Source organism: Gadus chalcogrammus, chromosome 19, assembly GCF_026213295.1.
Source record: "Gadus chalcogrammus isolate NIFS_2021 chromosome 19, NIFS_Gcha_1.0, whole genome shotgun sequence".
NCBI lineage: Eukaryota > Metazoa > Chordata > Actinopteri > Gadiformes > Gadidae > Gadus > Gadus chalcogrammus.
This window is the reverse complement of record NC_079430.1, coordinates 9138071-9163390: the sequence shown is the minus strand read 5'-3', so window position 1 is coordinate 9163390 and position 25320 is coordinate 9138071. Positions and strand designations below refer to the sequence as shown.

Genomic DNA, 25320 nt, shown 5'->3' with positions numbered 1-25320 from the left:
ACCACTAATTACAACTGGATCTAATCCAACATTAATGCAGTCGCCATTAATATATCTAGTTATCAAAGTCAAAACACTATCGCAAATATTTAGCAGTGTACATAGTACGCATAATATATAGGCTATGTGCACCAAAGCAACTCTTTGTCCTTTATTAGTGGAACAATTGCTTTGCACTACAAGTCTATTTAGGATTCCTATACACACAAACAAAATGCCAATTGACCAGTGATTGGCTGCTTTGTCTGGTTCTCTGCTCGCATCCAATAACTAATTAAAAGGGATTCTGTGAAATTCCAAAATGTGATGCAGCAAATCGTGTCAACCGATACTCTGAAACAATTTGAATGATTGCAGCAGGTGTTTTCTCTCACTTTAATGGGACTCAACATCAATGTGGCAGATTACTGTTGTGTTAGTCGGAAATAGTACTAAAGAATACTACTGGAAATTATATTAAGTGTCCTTGTTAGAGAACCACCACTTGTTGTGGTTCTTTCATGAGGACACCCCTACTATAAACAATGAAGTGTTGTGTGCTGCGCATGTCGCCACACCCTCTGATCGTGTAGTGGGTGTATATGTGTGCTGGTGAGGGACATTTCATGTGCGATATATTGCTATTTGTTACGTGTTCCTACTTGTTGAGTGATGTTTGATGTTTTTATATGTGTTGTATTAACTTGTACCAAGGGACTGCAGATGTTAATTAGCCTAAGGCTAACTCTGGTGTGACGCATCAAATGGTTACATTTATGTTTTTAATTGCACATGATAAAATTGAAAATGAATTGAATTGTGTTCAATCTAGTGAGTCATTAAAAACGGCTTAATTTCTCCTCAACAAAATGACATAATTACATGCTTTTTAACGTCGGCAAAACACAATATATCTGAAGTTATTAAATACATTAAAACAGAAGACGGAAAGCTAAAAACAAGCCGACCGCACTAATCTATCTGTGGCTTGATCTCTGAGGAAAGCGTAACCTTGAAGGTGTCCCACATTCTGAGGCCACACGCAGGAACTTTAAAAGGCCCAGCGGTGCTTCTAAGAGTCGCGTGTTTGGTGCTGATAGCGACGTTGTCCGAGAAAATCCAAAAGGGCGCCCTACCATTTCTGGCAGGAAACCGTGGCAACAATAATAATAACGGTGTCTTGTTGTTTACTCAACGAGGACAGGGGATAAATCACTGAGAGAGAGAGAGAGAGAGAGAGAGAGAGAGAGAGAGAGAGAGAGAGAGAGAGAGAGAGAGAGAGAGAGAGAGAATTAATTGAGTAATTAATTGCTTGCCATAAAAGCAAATATCAAACAAATAATGACAGGTGTTTGCCAGCCCTTCCTAAATAGGAATTTGAAATGAGTCATGAAAGCAATGTAATGCTTTCATTCACTTGAATTTCTGCCTAATGCAGGACAAATATTATGGAAGGCAAGTGGAGTGTGCACGCGTGTTTGCGTGTGTGATTTTCAACGCCAGGCTAATCAACATAGTTGATATGTCCAATATTTCAGATGGAAATAGAGCATCCCATGTCTTTCTGTTCATCCACATGTGTCTGCATGAAAGTCTCTCAGTCGCTCAGCGTAAAAAAATAACTCAATGCAATGCTTAGGTTCCTTGATTACACAAAATAAGTTTCATTGTAAAGCACTAAACGTGTATACTTTATAGTTTAGTTTGAGAGTCTGAGAAAAAACGAGGTAATTATCTCAACGGCGATGTGACTAGCCTGCTGACAACTGGAAAAGTAACATTTTTATCAAGGCTAACTGGGGATTACGATAACAGTGGCAATGTCTTTGAATGATAATCAGGCTTTATAAAACCCTCTCGGAGTGTGACGCGGTTCATTCTCATCCTCTTGGATCACGCAAAATCAAATCACATAATACACTCCATACGGAAGAATGCACCGTAACCACAGCAACACGCGACACACACCATTCTGCTACTAAAAGGTATACAAGCCTATAGATACAGTGCTCGTAAATCACGAGCCACATACTAAAAACGATACCAAACATAAGCCAGCGATATAGGGTATAATTGTTTTCAATCACTGCTATGCCGGGCAACTGAATTAGTGGATTGATTGTGTATTTGTAAGTGACAGCGACCCCTTGCCAGCCACCACAGGGGAGGGATTAGTGGAACAAATCAGAGACACAGACATAAATAAATCAGCCGCCTTTCGAGGAGTATTGATAAATGGCCATTATTTATTGTTCTGTCAGTCCCTGGAAGTTCAAGACAAAGCTTTAAGTGCGGGCACACAAACACACGCACTCAGACTACACACACACGCAAACGGACCCAGACACACACACACGCACAGCTGGATAGATGTTTACACACAACAGAGTCAGGTACACTAAAGGTCTTACTGACTTCATTTTTCACATAAACATGATCGGGTATGATACAGTGAGGGAAATGAATGCCGCGAGACTGTAATTGAACCCTTGAACAGACATTTGTATCTTGCGTATGCGGATATAAACCTCTCTGGTTGCATCGTGGTGTGCCACCATGGGTTTGAAGTGCGAAGTACGAACAGTGACCAGGAAGCATCTGTGTCTTGGGATAAAAACACCCATGCTACCAATGGCTTGTCTGTGTCAGAAATGGCACCATTGTTGCACATTCTCAAATTATATTACAAACATGGAGGACATCATTACAGCAAATATTGGACAGCAGAAAGTCTGCAATTCAGCAGATAATCACATATTTTCTGCCAATCAAAAAGGGCTTAACACTCACTGTTAACAATCATGCGGTTCAATGTGCCTTGAAGGATATATAGGCATTTATTATCAAATCACAATGAGTCATTTTCACGATTTGAAGATTCACCAGGGTGAAAAACTAAAATCTTGTTGCTGTGGGTTTTTATTTTTTTTGGCCTTGTTTGTTATTTTACCCAAAGAAAAGGCAATTCCAAGGTCTCGTGTTCTTTTCTGCTGACCTTCCTTGAGATTCCTGACGGACTTGACTAGGAACCTTTCATTACCCACGAGAGAATAACATCTGCTAGCTTCGGTGTCCCAACAAGACTTTCTTTTTCAGACGGGGGGGCTAGGGGAATAACATCTTGAGAATACAAAAACACACAAGCCAGAGTACATCTTCTTTTACATTCCCTTCGTTATGTTGTAGTCACGAACAATAAATATATTTAGGAATATCCTGCACTTTCTTTAGGCAGAAGAAAGTTACCAACACCGATTTCCTGTGTGTAACATAATGAGGTACTTAAAAACCTAACCTAACCTTTGACAGTTGGTCAAATCGAAAGGTTAGGAAAACTCAGAAGCCCCAGTCGGCTCAAATCCACTGATCAAACACCATTTAGTAGTCAGGAGAGGAAGGAGGGCAGGGGGAAGGCTTGTATTAAGGAACCCAAAAAAAATAAAGAAAAGAAAATCTAAGTACTTGAGATCAGGTCTAGCCCTCGGAGAACCGAACTTTGTCTCAGACTCAATTAGGTTTCCGAGAGGCAGCGGGGATCCATTGTTGGGAGACTGCAATTATGTCACAGGAATGCAATTAATATAATGGACGAGCGGTGACGGGGCATGATCACTTGACTACTTCATCATAAACGCAGTCAGGAAAATCCTTGCAGATCAGGAGCCGTAATAGAAGAACCTACGGAGGAATGCATCCATCTTGGAGGTGTCAGTGAGTTTATTAATGTCGAGATGTTCCAAAAAAAAACTCTATGGAGAACAGTGGCTAAGGTTATCTCGACATTGACCTATATTCTATACAAAGAGCCTATGCATGCCTTATTTGCTTCGGAATGTGCCAGAAAATGCGTTCTTACCCATCATTTTGTCGTTGTTCATTACAACAGCCCTTTCAAATCGACCCTAGAGGGACATAAGAAGTTGAGTTATCTAACCAGATGCATGATGGGTAGATAAACCTACCAGTTAGTGCAGTCCAAATATGATGTATTGTTTGTGAGTTTCACAACCCGCTCTGACATCAAAATAGAAACGCCATTTTGTTAACACATACTGACACAAACACCTGTGTCTTTCTTCTTCCTCCCTAGCATGCGATGCAGTCAGAATCATAACATGGCAAAAAAAAACAGATAGCAAATATAAACCTTCCTTACCAGAGTAGGAACCTTATGGGGGGAAGCAAAGCATTTAACTTTGTCTGAGTCCACTTTTCAGGTTTCAAGACCACAAGTTCTCATTCTGACCTTGCTCAGGTATACCATCCAATATGTGTATATATATATATATATATATATATATATAATAAATTAATCCTAATAATATTGGAAAGGCCAATTCTGTAATTCTGTTGCTAAGCTGTCTCATTACAAAGCTAATAGTGCATTTGTCCTGATTGAGCCCGTGGATTGGAACATTGGTCACATGGTCGAGGTTGATGGGAACCGAGAAAAACAAAAGTGGTTGCAACTTGTCTTCCCCCCCCAACATGTCTCTCACCAGAAAAATATTTAGATATAATTGCCTTTTAATTAAAGATAATTAAAACATCCTATGAGGCATTTTCTAAAGTGAACCAGAAAATGTTCTATATCTGGATGGTGTAATTGTGATTTATAGTGCAATTAAGAGATAAAACTTTTCATGCATATACATTTTAATATTATGATGAATGGGGAATATTTGTGCCGTTCCTTAATCTCCTTACCCTACAAGTCAATTTGAAAGAGTCATTACCTGGTGACACGCCACAGCTCATCTACAGCGGAGAACTAAAAGTTACAATTGCAATATTTTTCTCAATTTACCTTCTCTGCGTCAAACCAGTACATATTTACTGTTAGTTACTGCCATTCCCACTTAAATGTAATTTGCAGGTAACACTTAAAAGTAGATTAATGTCTAAAAGATTTCAGCAAACAATTCAGTCTGGTGAAGGCTTGCTTTCCATTAATTTGTGAGTACACATTGATCAAAAGTCACAACAGTGAATTCAGATTCACAAATTAACTAGCGGGTAAAGGGTTCGGCCTCTTTCAAAAAACACGCACACAGGCAGACTGGAGTTACTGTGATTTGAACCCAGAACTGTCTGGCTTTGAATGAAACACCATAACTATAGGACTATCCTGCCCTGCAAATCAGTCTAGATCTCAAACAGTTTTTGCAGTAAAGATGTGGCAGACGTGTATGACAATCTTAGAGCAAAATATTCTCCATGTTAAAATTACCTAATGTTAAGCTTGGGAGTGTGGGTTATTTTGTGTTTGCCTTGAAATAATTTTTGCGTTAATTTAAAACAGCCTCACACTGGTATAAAGAAATCCCTAAAGATCCTATAGAAAGACAGTCCTTTTTTCCGAATTGTACCACATTGTTCTTCACTTACACTTCACTTACAGCCTCCATGCAAATCAGGCAGCATAGAAATCCACCCGGTTCCATAATTTTTGCTCTCACATTGTTCTTAGCCAATCGGAAGAAGTGGTGTGACCTACAGGGGACCTCTGTATTACATGCTCTGCTGTGCATTACGTCTGAAGGATAATTGCTCAGGGATTGGGGCTAATCCAGAGGCATGGACAAAATACCTGACAAACTGAAACTGTACACGGCGGTCTGTGAACGAACACGAGGAAGACCTCCACCACATACCAATGAGACCCCCCCCGCCCACACACACACACATATTCTCTCTGTTAAACCCAACCAAACACCCACCCCAACACCCACACACACACTGTCCGGGCGAAATTTGACTCCCCAAGGGCTTAACATGGCTGTTCTATCCTCAGACTAGTAGGAATTTGTTGGAACTCCTATAAAAGGGACATTTTGAATCTGACACACTTGAAAGGAAAAAGAAGGACATGTACATGCAAAGCAGAATGTTTTCAAAGTGAGGTGTCATGAATAACTATCTTGCTAGGTAATATCCAAATCATTATTATTTCAGTAGTTTTTCCATTTGCCTTTTAATTTGAACAGGCACCAAATAGTGTGCAAAAATCATGGATCATTCTGTAGATAACAATCATGCATTGTACACATGAAGCTATTGAGACCAACACTGCAATTGTCATTCAGCATTTACTTGGCCAAATTGGAAAGATAAATCTGGAAATCCACCAAGATAATTGAACAAGATGTTTTGTGATTTCTGCCGAACTACCTGCTACTACTTGCTTTCTGCAGTGTTTTATTTGTCCACTCAAGAAAACTACTGCAATTGTTGTGGAACTAATGGCAAATATTACATGGAACAACATAACATCTGTGGATAAAGCAAGAGGCTGAAACACTGATTCCCAACATTAGCTACCACATCTCAATAGAGACCTTAGGGGGATGTACAAGATATGCAGGGAAGTGTAATCTAGTGTTTGGGGTGATTGACTTGGACTGTTAAAAATAAGGGCGAAGGCTCCTTGACATCATCCATTGTTGACATCATTATGAAGTAATGGATTTCACGTAATGCGCATCGCCATTTTTGCAGCCCCAGCAGTGAAAACAACCATATTTTGCCCCTTGAAGGTTGGAATTGAATGGCCTTCCCACAGTAGTCTTGGGTGATAACTCATTCATTTCAAATCCTCAATAACTCTTTCATGTTAAACTGTCAAAACAGAAGACTTCTCCAAATTATTTATATGGAGTTCAACTAGCAACTGAAATTCTAACAGAACAAATGTATATTACGAGAACTAAATCACATATTTTCCCAATACCAATGGGAGGACCCTGCAGGCTGTTTGAGAAATAACATGTCAGTAGCTTCTGCCACAGCCTCACAAACAGGCAGCCATGGCCGCCACTTGTTCAAATAGATATGTCCAAACTCACGGTTAGCATCCTTAAGCATGATGTCCTTATGGCTTCGGGTAAAATAACCATTTTTTCGACAAATGTTGACAGATATTGTGGTAATTCAACACATTGCTAAATAAAAGGTTTGAATACAAGAAGTCACAAACTGATAGGTGCCAAGCTGGAAAGTTTAAGGTGTTAAAATCAAATTGTATGGTTCCCAGTCATCTTATGTTTAGAGACAAAATTAGAGACAAAATTCTGTATGTTCCGACTCCAAGACTAGTTCACAAGGCTGTAGTTTGCCGAGTTTGCCATTTTCTGTAGTTTGCCATTTTCATTTAGAAGACACCTTTCCACTGTGAAATACAGGGAACAGTTTTATTGCTCGAGGATGCCTACACGTAGGCTGCAGACAGTGGGATTCAAACCCCAAACCTTTCAGCTGGGTCGAACGCAAGCCCGGTCAGATATTACCATCTGCAGATCGAGAAAGGTAGTCGATATATGAATTCTCTGGACACAGGGAACCACCGAAGAGCATGGATCAAGGAGAGAGGCTACCCCATAGAGCAGGGGCATAGTGGAGAGACACGGATGGAAAACCAGACCTAAACCAGAGTGAGCGTGGCTTTCATCTGGCTTGTGATCTGGTAGACTCTGGCCTGTCCCCACAGAAGGAAGACATTTAGGCTGTTTTTCTCTGTTTCGCTTTGAAGCCCAGAGTATGAGGATGCGATACATTTATCCAAGTGTGCTTGTGTTCCAGGGGTAAGGCTTTGCAGCGATTCTGTTGAAAGCGTGGTTAATGATAAGAAATAAATGCCTCCCTAGCGCCAGCTTGGCCTTCAAAGGCCGACGATTTCAAAACGACATTATTAATTGCCATCATTTTTACAAATACGTGCCCGCTCACACACACACGAAAAATATACATCAATAGCATTGCAACATAATTGCACTAGTAATATCATTATTTCATTAAGTTGTATTAATCATTATTTTAAAATAGTTTGACATAAGACATTGTGGTCACTGTAGCGCACCGGCCGGTTATGAACAACGGGTGATGTAAAACCAAAACAAAAAATGAAAACAGAAAAAAGGAATCCACTGACACAGCAGTTTAGACATCCACTCTGCAGTAGAAGACCAGCAGAGGAATGACAGACAGGCCTGGTTTAGTGGTGACAGGTACGGACAGGCAGGCAGAACAAGTGCACGAGCCAAGGCTTTAGACCGCAGTCCCCAGTGGATGTCTGATTTTGTGGGGGAAGGGGGGGGTACACTTGACTGCTGTTACCTCGATTCCCCTTGTCAAACTGCACTCGCGTTAAGTCTGCTACCAGAGGACTGGCACATAACCAACACAAAGCATGACAAAAGTGTCATTGGTATAATAGGTCATTAATAACTAATGAGTGAGTTGTAAATATATAAAATAGCACACTGTGTGCTATTTTATCAAGTCACATCATCATCGATTCCGCACCAAACTTGGTAATGCTATAAAAACATGTGAAATAGCAGAGCCAAAACAGCTAACTTTCTTACACAAGACAAGACGAATACAATACAAACGAGGGCATAAGGAATATGTCATCCATAAAATGAAGCAGGAAATGGCCCTTCAAAACATGTAATTAAAACATAAAGTTTTTTGGGATGAAGTGGATTCCCTGCAAAAATATGTTGGATATGGAAAACGCCCACATGCTAACCAATAAGCTATAACCTACCGCCACAACAAACAAGCAACTCTCATTTATTTTATAAAGTCATTCTCTCCACTGTGTGTGTGTGTGTGTGTGTGTGTGTGTGTGTGTGTGTGTGTGTGTGTGTGTGTGTGTGTGTGTGTGTGTGTGTGTGTGTGTGTGTGTGTGTGTGTGTGTGTGTGTGTGTGTGTGTGTGTGTGTGTCAAGTTCATAGCATGTTCTCCCCTTCGAGGTCGCTGGTAAACGCGAGAGACACCAAGTCTGAGTCCTAGAGAAAATAATGATACACAGGGGTATGACACCACTAGGGCCTGGAAGAGACCGTTTACGACCTAGGTTACATTAAAAGATAAGGAGTGGTGCACACACACATACACAAACAGACACACACACACACACACACACACACACAAACACACGCACAGAGAATATCATCAAAAAGCCCAGACAAGTCAGCATCCCCGCTCAAACGCAGAGGAAGATGATAAAGGTGGTGTGTTAGTTGTGGCCTTTATATTTTTTGGTGGGGTTGTTGTTCATGCTGTCTGGATATGAAAGAGTGCAGTGCAGGCACACTGGTTTCGATTTACACAGACTGAGTCTGGATAGCGGTGCTGGTGTTGGTGGACTGGAGGCAGTTAACTGTAATGTGCCCCCCCCTCCCCCAGAGTAATCAGCAAACCACTGGAAGCTTTCAAAGCTTTCCATAATAAAGCAGTGGACTCTTTCTAGCAGTGGTGGGCTAATGGAGGCCGAATGGTAGCCCTTTGAGCAGCCATCTGAGGATATGGAATACAGCAGTGTTGATGTCGAAATTGTTCTCTTTTCCACCAGGTTTGTCAAGCCTAATCCGATGCTTTGTTAGTCACTATTTAGTTGTTTAACAAATTAAGCTCAATTTGGATTTTATGCAAAGCAACTCACAGTGAAGATTTAGGTCATCAAGGAGCAAGTGGGTTTGTCATCAATGATCAATGCAAACATTGGGGCTCAAAACCTGTGCCTTTTGGATGGGAGTTGAATATTGTTGCGTTTGTTTAATGCTGTTACAGTCAATGTGCGTCTTCATTATTAAGATAAACTGAGTGTATACTAAGAGTGAAATTCCACACACTGTTGAACTGCTGTCATGTGTTTGGCACATTCAATAGCTAAAAGCAATTATGTTTATCTATTCACTTTCCAGCGCATTAGATAAAACAACGTTTTAGCGATATGATCAAAATAAAAATTTAAATTTACTTCACTAGAGGAATATTACAAATAACCCAACAGTAAAAACAAATAAAATTGGCTCAACATATTTTGTATTTTTTTATGTATTGTGGTCAATGACAGCATTGCAGTTAAATCAAAGCATACCACACTGTGCACTGGCCCAGTAACAGAGCCCTTTACTTGTTCTCTTCTCGCTCCTGTTGTGGACTTGCTGAAAAGGGCAATCAGTAGGTCATCGACAACAATTAATTCCCTCTGTGGTGGTGATGGCCGCGACAAACACCCTTAACGCACTTACACCACCAGTGACCAGAGGCAAGGCGACCACAAGTCACTCATTGGCAATTAGAGGCGAGGGCGACAGGGAAACCATTTGAAAGGGCGGAATCAAGGATCTTGGCAGCTCGTGGAGTGGAAAGAAGCTGAGTAAGGGTCAATTTCATGCAAATAAACACTCTGGAGATGCAGCAATGGCCAAAAGAGAAAGGTTGAAGGGCTCTTGTTGTTCAGCTGTTGTTAAGCACTTTTTTCCCGGACTTGAGCTTAATACAAGGGCACCAAATAATTATGGTGGTATTTCCAATGTATATTACCTGTCAAAAAAACACGAACCTGAACCGTGGTTTAGTTTAACGATAGAAAGTCGAGAGATACACTCAATCCAATGGTAAGTATACCGCCAGTATTTATTATAGTGAAATGTTGCCTCATAATAAATATTTAAAAAAAAAATGCCCACAACATGACCAGACATCAAGCTACAAAGTGCCCAGTGTGAACAGCACCTTTTTAATGGTATCTGCTCACGTTGTCACAGTAAGAGGGAGCTAGAGCCTCGATCGATTAGTCAACATGTTACCAGCCAGCCTCTCTGGCTCTAAGCTGGCCAAATCAGATTTCACCAGGACAGAAGTGAAGCAACATCCTTGCTGTTTTTCTCAGAATCCAGCCCCCAGCCCCCCCTCCCCACCAAAAGTAGATCGATTCTTGAGATCACCCCCGATGCAGGTCCTGAGGACCCAAGAGCCTTTGATATCACCAGACCAAAAAGGTAAACTGAACTTAGCCCATTGCAAGCATATAAGTGCATCAGAATAGTGTACTGGTTTCTCCAAGACGAAAGGGTTTTGGTTTAATCCCCAATGTCTGCACGAGATTCGTCCAGTTAGAGGGTTAGGGCCTCCCGTTCAGGGATGACTTTCTTATAAAAGAGGTGCACGAGCCCTACCTGCTCCTTAATTACCCATAGCTCCATTCACTTTCAGCCCTTTGGGTACAACTAAAATGTATGAATACACTGCAGAATATTTCCGTCTGTAGAATTTCCCTTCCTGAAGGCATACTCCGTCATGTCCGTTGGGAAAAATGTTCCTGACCTTTCTCCAGAGCTTTCCACCAACCGTACGATGGGTTTTGACGTGTGATTGAGAAGCGTTTCCCGGCCGTGCACATGTTCACCGCCACGAGAAGCGTTGCGCTCAAGTGCAGCTGACATTTGGTCACTCAGCGCTAAACGCCGTCGCCTTTAAATCTTCTTCCTCTCAAGAAAAATGTTTTGATCCTCCCATGAGGATAGTTTAAAAGATAGAGTGGAGAAAGAGGTAGAGAGAGTAGAGAGGGAGAATGAGGATGATGACACACATGGGAGGACTTCTAAGGGAGGGGATCTGGAAACTCAAGACGGCGAAACCAAAGTGCAGGGGTTGGTTTCCCACAATACAAGAGGAGGAAAGAAAGAAGTGCATTTATGAGAATTTGTAATATCCTGTGTGTGGATACTGTGTGTATCCTAAATAAAGTATCCTAAACGTTTCCTGTAGGCCAGCTCTCTAGCCATCACTTAACATTAGCACCATAACAACCATCTCCTGCGAACAATGGTATCAGATTTCTTAAATATGAAACTTTTCATTTCAAAACTTTATTTGTGTGCAAACAAACTAAACGCCCACAAACATACTGCACAATTAGGGTAAATAAAGAGCCTCTCGTGGTAGGCTCACTGCCTAAAACTCTCTCTCTCTCTGTGCCGCTGGAGTTTGTTTGTTACTTTTTGCCTCCCAAACCCACACAATAAACAGATAATGAAAGTGAAACCGGTAAGACGGGATTGGATTATGCCGCATTCTTATCTAGTTATTCCATTTCCCTCAGCTCGTTGTCTCTGCGTGGCTGGCACCTTCGCCGTAATAAAGCTAAGTCAAGGCCTGTGTGTTGACCGGGTAGGGTTGGCTGGGGGGGGGGGGGGTCATTTAAAACCAGGTTATCAAACCCCTACAGCTCTTGGCTAACACGCTCATCCCCAACCCCGAACATGCAATTACAGACACGATATTAAACATTGAGCATAGGCAACTCTCTCCGTGTGTGTGTGTGTGTGTGTGTGTGTGTGTGTGTGTGTGTGTGTGTGTGTGTGTGTGTGTGTGTGTGTGTGTGTGTGTGTGTGTGTGTGTGTGTGTGTGTGTGTGTGTGTGTGTGTGTGTGTATAATGAAGAGGCGGTGTAGACAAAGCAAGGTGTTTGTTCTGCGTGATCCTATATGTGTCTGCAAAGGTGGGAAAGTGCCCCAGGCTGAGCGTCTCCCTGGGGCCCCTGCGTGTCCCGGTTAATTTTAAAGATTGGAGATGGAAACGGCAGGAACATATATCCCAATGACGAAACTGTGTTATTCCTTTAAGAAATCCCGAAATGTATTGGGAAAAAGAACCATTCCTTCTCGATTTTTTATAATGTTGACTCAGTTTTGTGAGACAGATCGTGATGTGAAATAAGATTTCAAAAAAGATTTAGGACAAGACAAAGTGTGTTTAAGATGGTGAGGCAAGACAGGTGGAGACAGCTCTAAAATAGCCATAAAGTCATATTCACACAGCGTATATGTAGTGCGAATATCGTTGTTAAATATACAATATACAGGGGGTCTGTTTCTATACGTTCCCTGGAGAATATTGTATTTCTAACATTACTTTAAAACTTAGCAGCCTCCACTTGAGTAGCAGGCAGAACTTGCGTCGTAAATCAAACAAATATTAAGGCATACAGTTTTCAGAGGAGTGAATTAATCAGGATTGATTCAGCAAACATTATCTAAATATTGATATAAAAACAATATAGACTGCCTGGTGTATAATAATACATTCTCGTCAGTTTGTATAATCTATGGAGCCTATAAACTCATTGCTAATAAGCCGCATAATGCAACCCAAAGCATGTAACAAGATACATTAGTGTTGTACGGTATAACGATGCTAGAGGGGTATCACGATACCCTCACTCAAAAAACGATATGATACGCTAATTTTTTAGTATCGATACTTTTATTTTAAAAAAAAACTTTTCTTAAAAAAATGAGAAAATATGAAAGAAAAAAGACTGAACAAAAGGACTTGAACATACACAAGCAGCATCAACTCTGTCATACTCCTTGCATGCAGAGGCTAGTCAGTGGGCGCGCCGCTCAGCTCGCACTCAGCAGCAGGCAGTTCACTTAGCGAGTGAGGCCCTGTCCACACTAACCCGGGTAAATATAAACACGCAAATTTTGCAATGAAAATGATCTCCGTCCACACTATCGTTTTCGGAATTTATTGCATCCACGTTCCACACTGAAATGATTTTGATAAACAGTTGTTGTCATGGTTACGCGTCTCCCGCCACGCCTCTCTGTTTAGATAACAGGCGCGCGATCAGCTGATAGTTGCAGTTGATCAGCGGGCTAATCATTTTCACTCACAAGCACAAATATGGCTCAAACCAAAAGTACAAAGGCAAGTTGTTGTTTTTTTAACGCCGCTCCAAGTACGGTTTGAACTCTTCTTTCCGTTTTTTTTCCCATCACTTAAGCACAGCAATCACAGCGCTCGCCTTCAGACATTCGGACGTATATGTTTGAGACAATATGTCGAGTTGTAACTGGAGACATAAAAGTACATTGTACAGAGAAATCATCATTTCCATTTCACCTGCCATTTTTTGACGTCTCGGTCTCGAGCGCAAGCTTGTGTCAGCGTCATGGCAGTGTCATGGCAACCAAACGTCATCGTTTCTGAAAGCCTCCATGTACCCTGAACACACCACAATGCGAACCCAGCGTTTTCACCCACCTCAGCGATCGTTTTTGAAAAGCATCGTTTTCAGTGTTGGAATTCGCCGTTTTAGTGTGGACGGAAGGGCTAAACAGATAAATATTTATGCGTTTGTAGATTTACCCGGGTAGTGTGGACAGGGCCTGAGAGGCAACGAGATGGCGACAGGTTTGGAAGTGCTTGCCGACAGCCCCCGGCTTGTGGAGAAAAAAGACGGGAGAAGTGAAATATGGAGTTATTTGGAAAATAAGCCCCGATAGGGCGAACCGGACCCCGACACGAAGCAGAGGTATCATGCTTCGCCCTGAAGGGTATTATTTTTGATAACGACCGGCGAAGTTCTATACATTATCCCACATATTACACGGCTCCTTGCCAAAACTAAACAATATCTTCACACGGTGTGTCTTTTTACAATTACCATTCATAGTGTTGATCAGCAGAGAAATAGTCCGCCAAAGACGTTGACGTCGCTTAGCAACCGGACACGCTGGGGTTGATAAGCTACCAGAGTACTTGCACAGTGATAAGAAAGACGTGAATCAGGCAAAAAATCCACTTCCCTTGACAGCGATCTAGTTCGGTGGGCATAAAAGTACAGACGGACCAATTGCGAACTACTGCAGCTGCTGATGCCATCTCTCTAAGTTAAAAAGGAGCCGCACCACCAACCCCAAACCAATCTGAATAAGTGTATACATGTCGATTATAGCGGACTAAACCACCTCTTCTATTCTGCATGGAATTCTATTCCCATCAAAGAATTGTATTCTGATTGAGGCGTATTATATATATGAATACGCCTCAATCGGAATTCAATTCTCTGACATATAGAATTAATTTATTAACGTAATTTGCCCAAAAAGCAGGAAAGGACCAAGCTGCTGAAAGTTAGACCATAGTGAGACTGAGCTGGACCATAATTCATCTCTTTTCCAGATATTTTAGATTTTCACCGTGGTATTGGTCCAGTATCAAGTATTGAGGTATTTTCGGGCAGGTATCGTATCGAAGTCATAATTTTGGTATTGTGCAACCCTAAGATACATGAGGAATAGCACAATAATACAAGGGAGGACTGGTTCGGACTTTGAGGTTGTTAAAATGTTGTTTCATACATCTTCCCTAAAGCTACCTTGCATTTGTTTCAACATTTTCTTCCCCATAAATATTCCCAACGTATGACATTGTCTTTCAGCAGCATGCCATTCTCATTACCCTAATCACATCATTACCAAGGTTCACAAAAATGTGACACTATATGCAAGAGCTAATGCCATGCATGTATGTAGGTAATTAGTTCTTGACCGTTAGCCAAGGATTTTTATTCTCAATTTGCCTCAAGTTCGGTAAACAAAAAATGATTTTAATGGTCCAACCTCACTGCCATTTTCTCGGTCGGAAACAAAGTTGATGAGACAGTGATTTTGTTCGCCACATGCATATGAAGCAGTCCTATTATTAAAAAGCCAATGGGTGACGGTATCCCTTTGAGCATGACGAGTTCAGCCCATTCCTCCTCCAAATCAGTGTTTAAACGAGATGGGTCAGAACTCTGGCCCGACGCGAAGTCAGCAAGCCAATGAATATTGAACACCGCATAATCACACAAATCAAACAATCAAACAATCAATATGCTCCTCCACAAGCCCCACCACACAACGGACTAACACACACACACAAACACAGACACACACACGCAGTCCTCTGTATACCTTCTCTTCACAGACTGCATCAGCAGAAACCACCACGTGTCATGTTTGCCTTTCAGGGCAAAAACTGCAGGTGCAGAAGAAGCAACGTTTGAGTACTTTTTAGATAATGATACATAATTCACACGTCATTAATGAGCCGGTATTGGCGGAGTGGGGGGGGGGGGGGGGGGGTATGGGTTGGGGTTTGAACCAGGAGCCTTTTCGGCTGTGTGCAAAAATATGTTTACCCCGATTGCTGGCACATCAAATGGTATGCAAAGTCATACATTCCACATCCACACAAAACCAAAGTGAAGCTTCACAAAATAACACAAAGCAACACACACACACACACACACACACACAGACGCACACACACACACACAAAAAACGTCTGCCCTTTTCTTGAACAGTGTGCAGTCAAGCACCGAATGGAGGATTGTGGAGGGTGGGTGGTGTTGGTGGTGCTTGTGTGCAACAAATTTGCTCGGTGGCTGAATGGAAGGACAGGGCTGCCTTTCTCACTACTCAACTGTTGTCCTTAATGAGAATAGAGAGTGATTCAGTAGCTTAATGCCCCAGCCCCGCCTACCACAGACCCTCACACTCCACCAGCCCCCACCCCTGCAGTCTGTCTAGTCTGCATTCTCTGAAACAAAAACAAGAGAGAAATTGAAACCGAAGGGTTCATAAAAAAGGAGCATGGAAGTCGGACAGAGAGAGAGGGCGAGAGGAGAGAGATGAGCACTGTGATAATGAGGCAATCGCGTGGATTTTTATTTTAATTCTGGCATTATTGGATTTATACCGTGGCCCGACGTCGTTTCATTTGTTCGCAAGCTGTTCTGCGGCTCTCGTCGGTCCATTATTGGATTTGCGAGAGTGATTTCCTACTTACTTTCTGTTGTTTTTTAAATCATACCGAGTCAGGTGTGATGCACTTGCTGTACGCCAGCGCGTTAAGTAAATCACTACCCCCTCTCCAACACTAGGCAGGTTGGTAAACACTCAATGCTCTATAAACTACACACACACAGTATGAAAACCCTGGAGAGAACTATTCTGAATCAAGCAAGGCACTACAATGTATTTACACCTCAACAGTAGTTCCGGTATCTTGGCCTATGCTAATTTAATATGCTGTATTATACAGTCATTGATGATGTATGTAGTGGGTATCATTGAGGAGGACTAATAAGGTTTTTTTCTGGATCAAGCTTGAGCCTATCTAAATAACTGCAGTGCATTTATGCTTGTAAAAGATGCCATGGCAAAGACGCTATAGATTTTTCTGGCATTATTTTGACAAAATTATGATGGGTATTTATTTTAAAGCACAGGAAGTAAAACACATGGGGGAGGGGCACCATAAATGACGTAGGCAATGAGGCGTGACGTTTAAATCATACACAAGTTTCATACAGGAGCCCCTACAAGCCAGTAGTGTCAGGTATACAAGAAAGCCAGAGAGTTGTGCATGAAGGCAGCCTAGGACACCTTCTAAATGCTAAGCCCCACTCAGAGGGCGCTGCCAACCACACCACCATGCGTTTTAAGAAGTATTACAAGTTTATTCAACCGTGATGGGACACGTGAACGCCGAAGTCATCGAAGGTATCCCATAAAAATATGTCCACACACACGCTCTCACACACACACACACACACACACACACACACACACACACACACACACACACACACACACACACACACACACACACACACACACACACAGAAACAACAAAAAGAACACCATTATTTTGAGAGAGAGACAGACACACAGAGAGAGAAGGTTAAGGTAAAAGGTTAGATGCGTGTTTTCCTAGAACATCCAACAAGGCATGGGACCAATGCGCCCACTTGCACAGCTCCAAGTACCGCGAAGGGACAACTAACACTTTGAACAGAAGCGAGGACCTACCGAGTGTGAAGTAAGGAAGAGCCGTGTTGTCAAGATCATCCATGACGGAAATTCGTCCGGGTAGGTCTGTTCTGACGAATAATAACAGACGGGATTCCCCTCCTCCTCCTCCGCCACCTGCTCCAGTACCACCACCACCTCCTCCTCCTCCTCCTCCTCCGACCATGCTCCCCGAACCACCACCACCGCCGCCGGTGAAGCTGAACTCGTTCTCCCGTAGTACAGGCAGGGTAGACACCGTGACGGTTTTAACTTCGCAAGGGGTTTCCGCGTCGCCCTCCCGGTCCCTGCCGTCCTCTTCCAGGGACGCACCACCGCCGCCTCCGCCTCGGTTCGCCCGCACGGTCCATAGGTGTGTGGATAAAAGCCCCGGCACGAGAAGCACGACGAGGCGCAGTAGTTTCCCCGCCATCCCCGGTCCTTTGTGTGTGCGTGTGTGTGTGTGTGCGTGTGTGTGTATGTGTATGTGTGTTTGGTTCTCCGGCCGCCTGCTTGCTTTGAGCACGGCTCATAAGCTGTCGTTTCATTTATAGTACAGTGCCCGCTAGAGGAGTCGTCTCCGTCCAGGAGGCGGCAGCACAGGTGTAGTGAGAATGGCTTTTATTCATTTTTCTTTTTTTTTGTATGTGTGTTGTGCCTCATTATACATTTATCCTTATAGATTGCTCATTCAGACTCATAGTTTGAGTGGAGCGGATGAATTAAACATGGAGATGCGTGCGGATGTAACTCATTGCCACGTGATTGCCTTACACTCAAAGACGTTATAAAAACACAACAGTGTAGCAATTGTTTGAAAAAAAGGAGGAGTTCTTCAGTCAGTCAGCCAGGATTAAATAACCTGCTAAACACAAACATTAAACAATGTATCATGTATGCATTCTGTCGACAACTATGCGCCTGCATTCAGAGAAGTCAATTCAGCGCGTTGCCGAGATGAAAATGATTTAGATTCGATTTTTTTCGAAACAAAAGCAGTAGTAGCCTACTCACATTCAGACAAAATAATTTATGTAACTAACAATGGAATCAATAACCTTGGATAAAATAATACACTACTTCTTCTCTGGATATTTATATAAATCATATCGTGACAAGAATAGTCTACATACAAAACAGGCTCCAGAGTGCCAGGACATATTGTGCCACAGCGGGGGATGTATTGCATAATGAGATCCGAGACAATATGACACATTTCACTGAAAGAATGTTTCAGCTTACAAATTAATTGAATCAAGCACAATTTATCTTATTCATGGTCCCTTCCATCTCCGTGTTCAATCAGATTAAAGTTTTGATATTATTTTGAGACAGGCCTTTAACTGGCTAAGGAATATTGGCAGAGACAACATCCCATTATATGTACATGCCAAAAACTGTGAATTTATTTGTTTCCGTTGGTCAAAACCTGAAATCAGCCTGCAGTACATTTTGAACCATCTGTCATTACTGACAAAAATATAACCATAACAATGCTTTCGCACAAGCCCTGCTCAGACATGACCCCAGCAATAGTGTGTTCATCATTAGCCTGAGCCTTATCAGGGGTCCAGAGGTCTTACTACGTTATATCAGAACTGCGGGGAGATGGTACCCAGCTTTGGCCAGAAACCCAACGCTGCAAGAGGCATAGTTACGCCTTGGTTCCTGTTTTGCTATATTGTACCAAAGAGGAACTCATTTACATAAGTGGAGGACGCTTTCATACACTATTAAGTGTATTTATACAGTGGTGTTGATTTGAAACTGATTTTGAATAGTGAAACCACTATAAACACTTTTTCTGTGTTTCCGGAAATTGTTTTCTAGCTTTTCTTTTCCACCTGAAAAAGTTAGAGTTTATTCCAAAAAATGCGCTTACAGATCTATCCAGCAAGATTGGTTGAAACAAAAATAAAGCAAATGAAAGTGGAAGTGTTTTTCGAGTAGGCCATATTTTTGAACAATGTTTAAACACAGAGTAATTCTTAGGTTTAGTCAAGGTTATGGTCCACAACATGTGGTAAGGTCACATGTCAACGGCGTCAAATGCCCTTTAACCCCTAACTTCCACAGAAAACGCAAAAACATTAATCCAGTAGAGAACTCATTTATTTATATGATATTTCAACATCAACCTAGCTTACTATGATGTGCTAATTTGACAAGTGGCCCATGCCAGCCACCAAGCTAATGCAGAGTCTCACAGACATAACTTTGCTTGGGTGGGTCCATGAATGGACACACCATCCCCGATCGATAGTGCCTCACATTCATTAAACATTTTTTACTGTTTAAAATGGGTAAAATTTCGCTCTCGCTTTCTCTCACCAACACATTGACAACAGACCGTCTGTGAACATCCACTCCTCTCCATTCACACTGTGAATGAAAACATGACCATGTGCGGGTGGAAGGATTTTTGTGTGCTTTTTCCCTGCAGAGACGACGGCTGGTCGAATTTATTCATAGTATCCAATCCAGACTGAGTTCACGAATCAGCATTAGGGGATGCCAGAAATACCAAAAATCTTTAACCAGCTACCCAGTCCAGCTGCAACTACAGTCTGTAGCTGATTCTTTTGAGTGAAAGGCCTGCAATAGTTTCTACTAATGTACACGTATGAAAAGTGACTTTAATCTGTATTGCATATATTCAATATGCATTGCACCCAAACCGGAGCACCATTGGCCTTACCTTATCTCTATCTGCTTTTTACTGTTGTAGCGTTAGGTGGGTACATGTCCAAACGGCCGAACATTGTGAGTACTGTGTGACTCACCGATTGTGTAGAAATGGACCAAAACGATGGCTCTACAGAGAGCAGTGGTGCTCCCACACTGTCCCAGACTGGCAGGTGTACCGCTAGACCCATGGGACTCACACCGGAGATATCGTCTTTAGTTCTCTGCAATATCACAATATGTTTCCAACTTAACCCACCACTCCCCCCACTGTCAGCCAACACCACAAGTATCTCATTCTGTGGGAGACACTGTAATGTTATGGAGTCACAAACAAAGTACAACATGCTCGTAACATTCATTTTATTGTGATTGTGATAACAGCACTGGGCTGCCCCTTCTAACATTATCTACAGCTGTTTTGTAGTCCACCCATTTAATGACAAGTTAGTTGTATGTTATTTGCGGCACTTTCATTGGAATGAAATGACATAACGAGAATAACTGACACACACGTTACTAAATGTGACGGGAATAGAACTTCAATGCAGTGAGGCATCCAGGAACATGAGTCTCAACTTTTGTCATGTTCCCATGTTCTTTCAGTCTGGTGTCAATTTGATTGAGAGACCCCTAGCGGAATAATTTACATTAAATACCTTTAAGAGACATTTGTGAGACAACCCTGAGACAAACAAAGGTTCAAAGGTTTATAATGTCAATCCCTGATGTTTATTTTAGAACCAACTCATTTAACCGTTTAAAGACATTATCCGTTGCTATTTTGACATTTCCGTCTGTACCCCAAGTGTCATTATTGCACATTGCCAGATACAGAGATAAGCCTAAATGGCAAGTCTGGCACCCTTCTTCCTGTACTGCTTGTCAAAATGTTGACACACCCTGAAGATATCTGGTTTATGCCAATAGGCCACGCACTGCATTCCTTATTTATTTTCCAGCTACAAGCCTCGTGACCTCTTTCGCTGCTGGAGTTTATTGAACATCATGTTTTTAATGAGCATTTCTAGTGCTGGATGGGAGGGCATGTGTGTATATTATGTATGACTAGACGAAGGGTTGAGAGACTGGATGAAAGCCTCAAAGCCAAACAAGTATGACAAAGGAATTGTGGTCATAATAGACTATGAAGGGTGGTTTAAGAGCAAAATGAAAAGTTTCGGGTTTGTTGTATAAGATCGACGTGTTCCGAAAATTGTTCTGACCTCCGTGACAAAGCAGACTTTGATTTGTAACAAATTGAATTTGACAGACAGCCAGGCAGTGGTCACTGCAGCGGCGAGATGGGCAAACTGTTTTCTGTAGCCTTGGGAAAACGGTTTCTTCTCTCTCTCATTATGAGCGATAAAATGGACAGCATGTCCGCACCGCAAGGCTGTCGTTGTGCTACAGCTAGGTGGTTGGATATCTCGCCCAAGGACACAAGACATGGCCTTCTTTTTTTTTTCCTGCATACAAATCACACGAATTAAAGAACAGCTCCCATGCGGAATGAACATTTTCCCTACATGCTTTTTTTTGGTGGTTAATTAATCCCAGTTTCATTTTCTGTAGTCAAACTTTGTTTCGAGACAGGGCAGCCGGCGGTGGAAAACAAAAGAACATTGTCATTCATTAGCATGTCTGAAAAGGTGCACATTTCTCCTCCTCAAGTGTCATTTCAAGCTCATGCTCTGTAGATCATGTTGAGAGGGTAACGGTTTCTTCCCTTTTTCTCTACTTTTGCAGTTGAACATGTTCTTATTTCTCTTGAAGACTAACAGACAGCTGATTTCTGGCATTCCCATTTGCCATTTTACAAAGCAGTTGGAGCTGGCCAACAATTTTCAATGTTAAATGTCAGAACGCTTTAGGTTGATAAACACTGACTATTTGCAAAATACGTTTTTTGAGATGTCAAGTATTGTAAACGCTGATGTTTTGCGGTTGCGTTTAAGGAGAGCCAGTACGCTATGTAGTATTTTATGAGTGTTCTGATTTATTGCGAAATGGTGAATCTTCTGCACACCAGAGAAGACAACAACTCGAGAATGTATTATTACTATAACCAAAACCCAGCACCTCGTGTCATGTCAAACTTTTCTATTGTATTCATATATGTGGAATCTCATGAGTAGCGATTGTTAAAAATATATTCTATTATTTGCCTAACCCTGTTCAATAAAAAAAAAAAATTCCACCAATATGCTTGAATACATACAGACTGAAAAGAAGCACAAATATAGCTAATTTGACTAAATATACAAAAAATATATATACTGTACATATATACATACATATATGTATACATACATATAAATATATATATATATATATATATATATATATATATATATTGTGACACCCTGGCTTTCCGTGCCATGAGCGCTAGGCCTCTTCCTCCCTCTCCCTGTAGGGTGCTCTTGAGCACTAGGGATATTGTTGCATATTGTTTGATCATGTCTTGTACTGTTCACTTTGACCTGCAGGAGGCGCTAGAGTGTTCCTGTGCTAATGAGAGAATTGGAGCCATCCTTGTTTATGGCTGCCGGGGATATAGCCGGTGTCCTGTGGCCTCATTCTCTCTCTCTCTGATCGGCTCTGGCTAGACGTGGTCTGAGGGCTGGATGCAGCGGATCGCAATGCCTTTTTGCGTTATGCATTACACGTGTCTTGCCGATGTGCATGACTCTTTACGTTACCTTTTCTGTTGATTGATGGAAATACCTGTTAACAAATATAGATTATTGTAACTAACGTTACCCGACGGTGTCTGTCTCCCTATGTTCAACGCCTTCGAGCCAAGGCGTTTGTGTCATTACATATATAAATAAAGGCTGTTGAACCTGGTGTTGCATTGGACCAGTGAGTCAAGGTAGCCCATGTCCCAAGGCGGTGCAGTATTGGCAGAATCCTTCAATGCTATTGCTGGGAATTGATTGGTCAGAGTCATTAGTGGGGAACCGTGAAGTCGATGCTGATGCAGGTGCACATACCGAGCTACCGCGGGAGAGAAACTAGGTTACCACCTGAAGGACACACACACATATCATATGCACGCACACACACACACTGAATTAGGTCTATAGAATATAGGCCTGCATGCAGAAAAGCTGCATGATGCAATGCAATATGTTTGTGTTTATTCAAATCAATCATAGTGTAATGATTGTTTTTGAATGAGTAAGATAGAAGGGTACATTTTAGAATGGTTTATATTCAGAAAAGTTAGCTTTATTGGAGAGCAATAAGCGAAACAGAAGCTTAGTTATTCTTCAGTGAGGTGTATGTATAAACTCGTTCTAATATGATCTTCATCTAGGCTTCAAGTATTTGTGAATGATCATAGATGGTATACATACATACCACACAACAATTTATGGATCTCTCTTGGAAGATGTGAGCACATGTGTTAATACTTGTGCAGGTGTGTGTGTGTGTGTGTTTGTGTGTGTTTGTGTAAACAGTTGTGCATGTGGACTTATTTGTGTGCATGCATGTGTGCAGGTGTGAGTGTGTTTGTGTGTCTGTGTGTGTGTTTGTGTTAGCAGGTGTTCATGTGGGCGCATATGTGTGTGCATACATTTGTGCAGGTGTGTGAGCAGGTGTGCATGTGGACCTCTATGTGTGTGCATACATTTTGACAGGTGTGTGTGTGTGTGTGTATGTGTGTGCGTGCGTGTGTAAGAGCAGGTGTGCATGTGGGCGTATATGTCTGTGCACACATTTCTGCAGGTGTGTGTGTCCGTGTGAGCAGGTGTTTATGTGGGCTTACATGTGTTGGAATTCAGGCACTTGTGTGCGTGCAAGTGTGTCTTTGTGCGTCCAGGCGTGTGTGTGTGTGTGCATGCAGATGTGTGTGCGTACAGGTGTGTGCGTATGCATGCAAATCTGCGTGCAGGCATGTGTATGTGTGTGCAAGCTGCATACAGATAAAGACGTGGACCTTTGCGTGTTCTGCCAAGATAAGCATGCGTTGCTTGCGGTGCATCATTTTTAGCCATGGCAACCGAAGAGTGGGGTTGGGGGGCGGGGGGGAGGGCGGAGGAGACTTGGAGATGCACTCAGACCTGATCCATTTGATCAACCAATCGTAATCAAATACTGACAATACGCCGGGCTGTTTTTAACTCGGCCCTTTAATACCCGCGTGATGCACATAACCGCGGCGGCTGCTGCTGCTTCTGCTTAGGTCGGCATTTGGAAAGCTTTTATTTCATTATCACAGCTTTCACTCGAATTGCTTCTATTCCATTATGTGGAAACTCTGGCTTACTGTGCCCCGCGATAGTTGTATTGATTATTTCAATATGTGCTCCTCCGTTTGGACGCATGCTTTTGGACGCCTTCATATGGAGAACGTAGGGTTTGTTGGATTTGTTTGCGTGTAGCCCCTTGTAAAAAAAGAAAGACTAGATAAACAGACACATTCAAATAAAATGCTCCTGACTTGAGTGTATTAATGGTGTTGTGATATGCAAAAAGATCTCTTTAGATCTTGGTTTGATAATTTATGCAACGTCTAGGTAATGTGGGTTTTAATACACCCACCTTTTCCATGAACACAGCAGCAGCTGACTATGCTGTTTCAGCACATGTTTTAGCTCATTTTTCTGCACTCCTTTGTTGTAATGCCCTCCATTTTCTAATATGCACTTGACGATAACTGATAACTCACTACCCTTGTCTTCCGATTCCTTTAGCAACTCTCCACACTGTCAAATTATATATTGAGGGACTTGGGTGTGTAACCCCTCGATTGTTTCAGTTACTCTCCAATTCTGCTTGTGAGATTCGGTTGTTCTCTGCCTCACCTGCATGTCACCTAGGATTAGAATATCTTCCGAATGACTGAATGTTAACACATTAAGTGTATGTCACGCTATGATATCCCAGTTGCAGTCTGAAAGGGCTTCACAGGGCACATTCGATGACCTATCCTGCTCCCACGTTTGCAAATAATGAAATGGAATCGAGGGCCCAAATATACTTTCCAAGCAAACAAACAATGCGTTGTTGGCTTAACGTTTCAGAGAAACCTCTACCATTTCCGACGGCGCTATTCACATGAGTTATATGCCAGAGAAATAAAAATGAACTTTTTATCGTTGCTCTGAGGCTGGGAGCCTCGAAAGATGATACACTTCCTCCACACCTCCTGTCATTTATAAACTAAATTGGACTTTTGTCTCTTTGCTGTCCTGGCATTTCTTTTCAGCTTCCTTCAAAATACC

General features: G+C 42.0%; 1 protein-coding gene across 1 annotated transcript in view; it reads right to left on the bottom strand.

The window, feature by feature from the left end:
- Positions 1-17921, bottom strand: part of LOC130372422 (astrotactin-2-like) — a 270954-nt gene extending 253033 nt beyond the window's left edge. The window contains exon 1 of the mRNA XM_056578419.1: positions 17423-17921. Within this exon, the coding sequence (XP_056434394.1) occupies positions 17423-17834 (412 nt within the window). The 5' untranslated portion in view covers positions 17835-17921. The remainder of the gene's footprint in view (positions 1-17422) is intronic.
- Positions 17922-25320: the final 7399 nt, after the last annotated feature.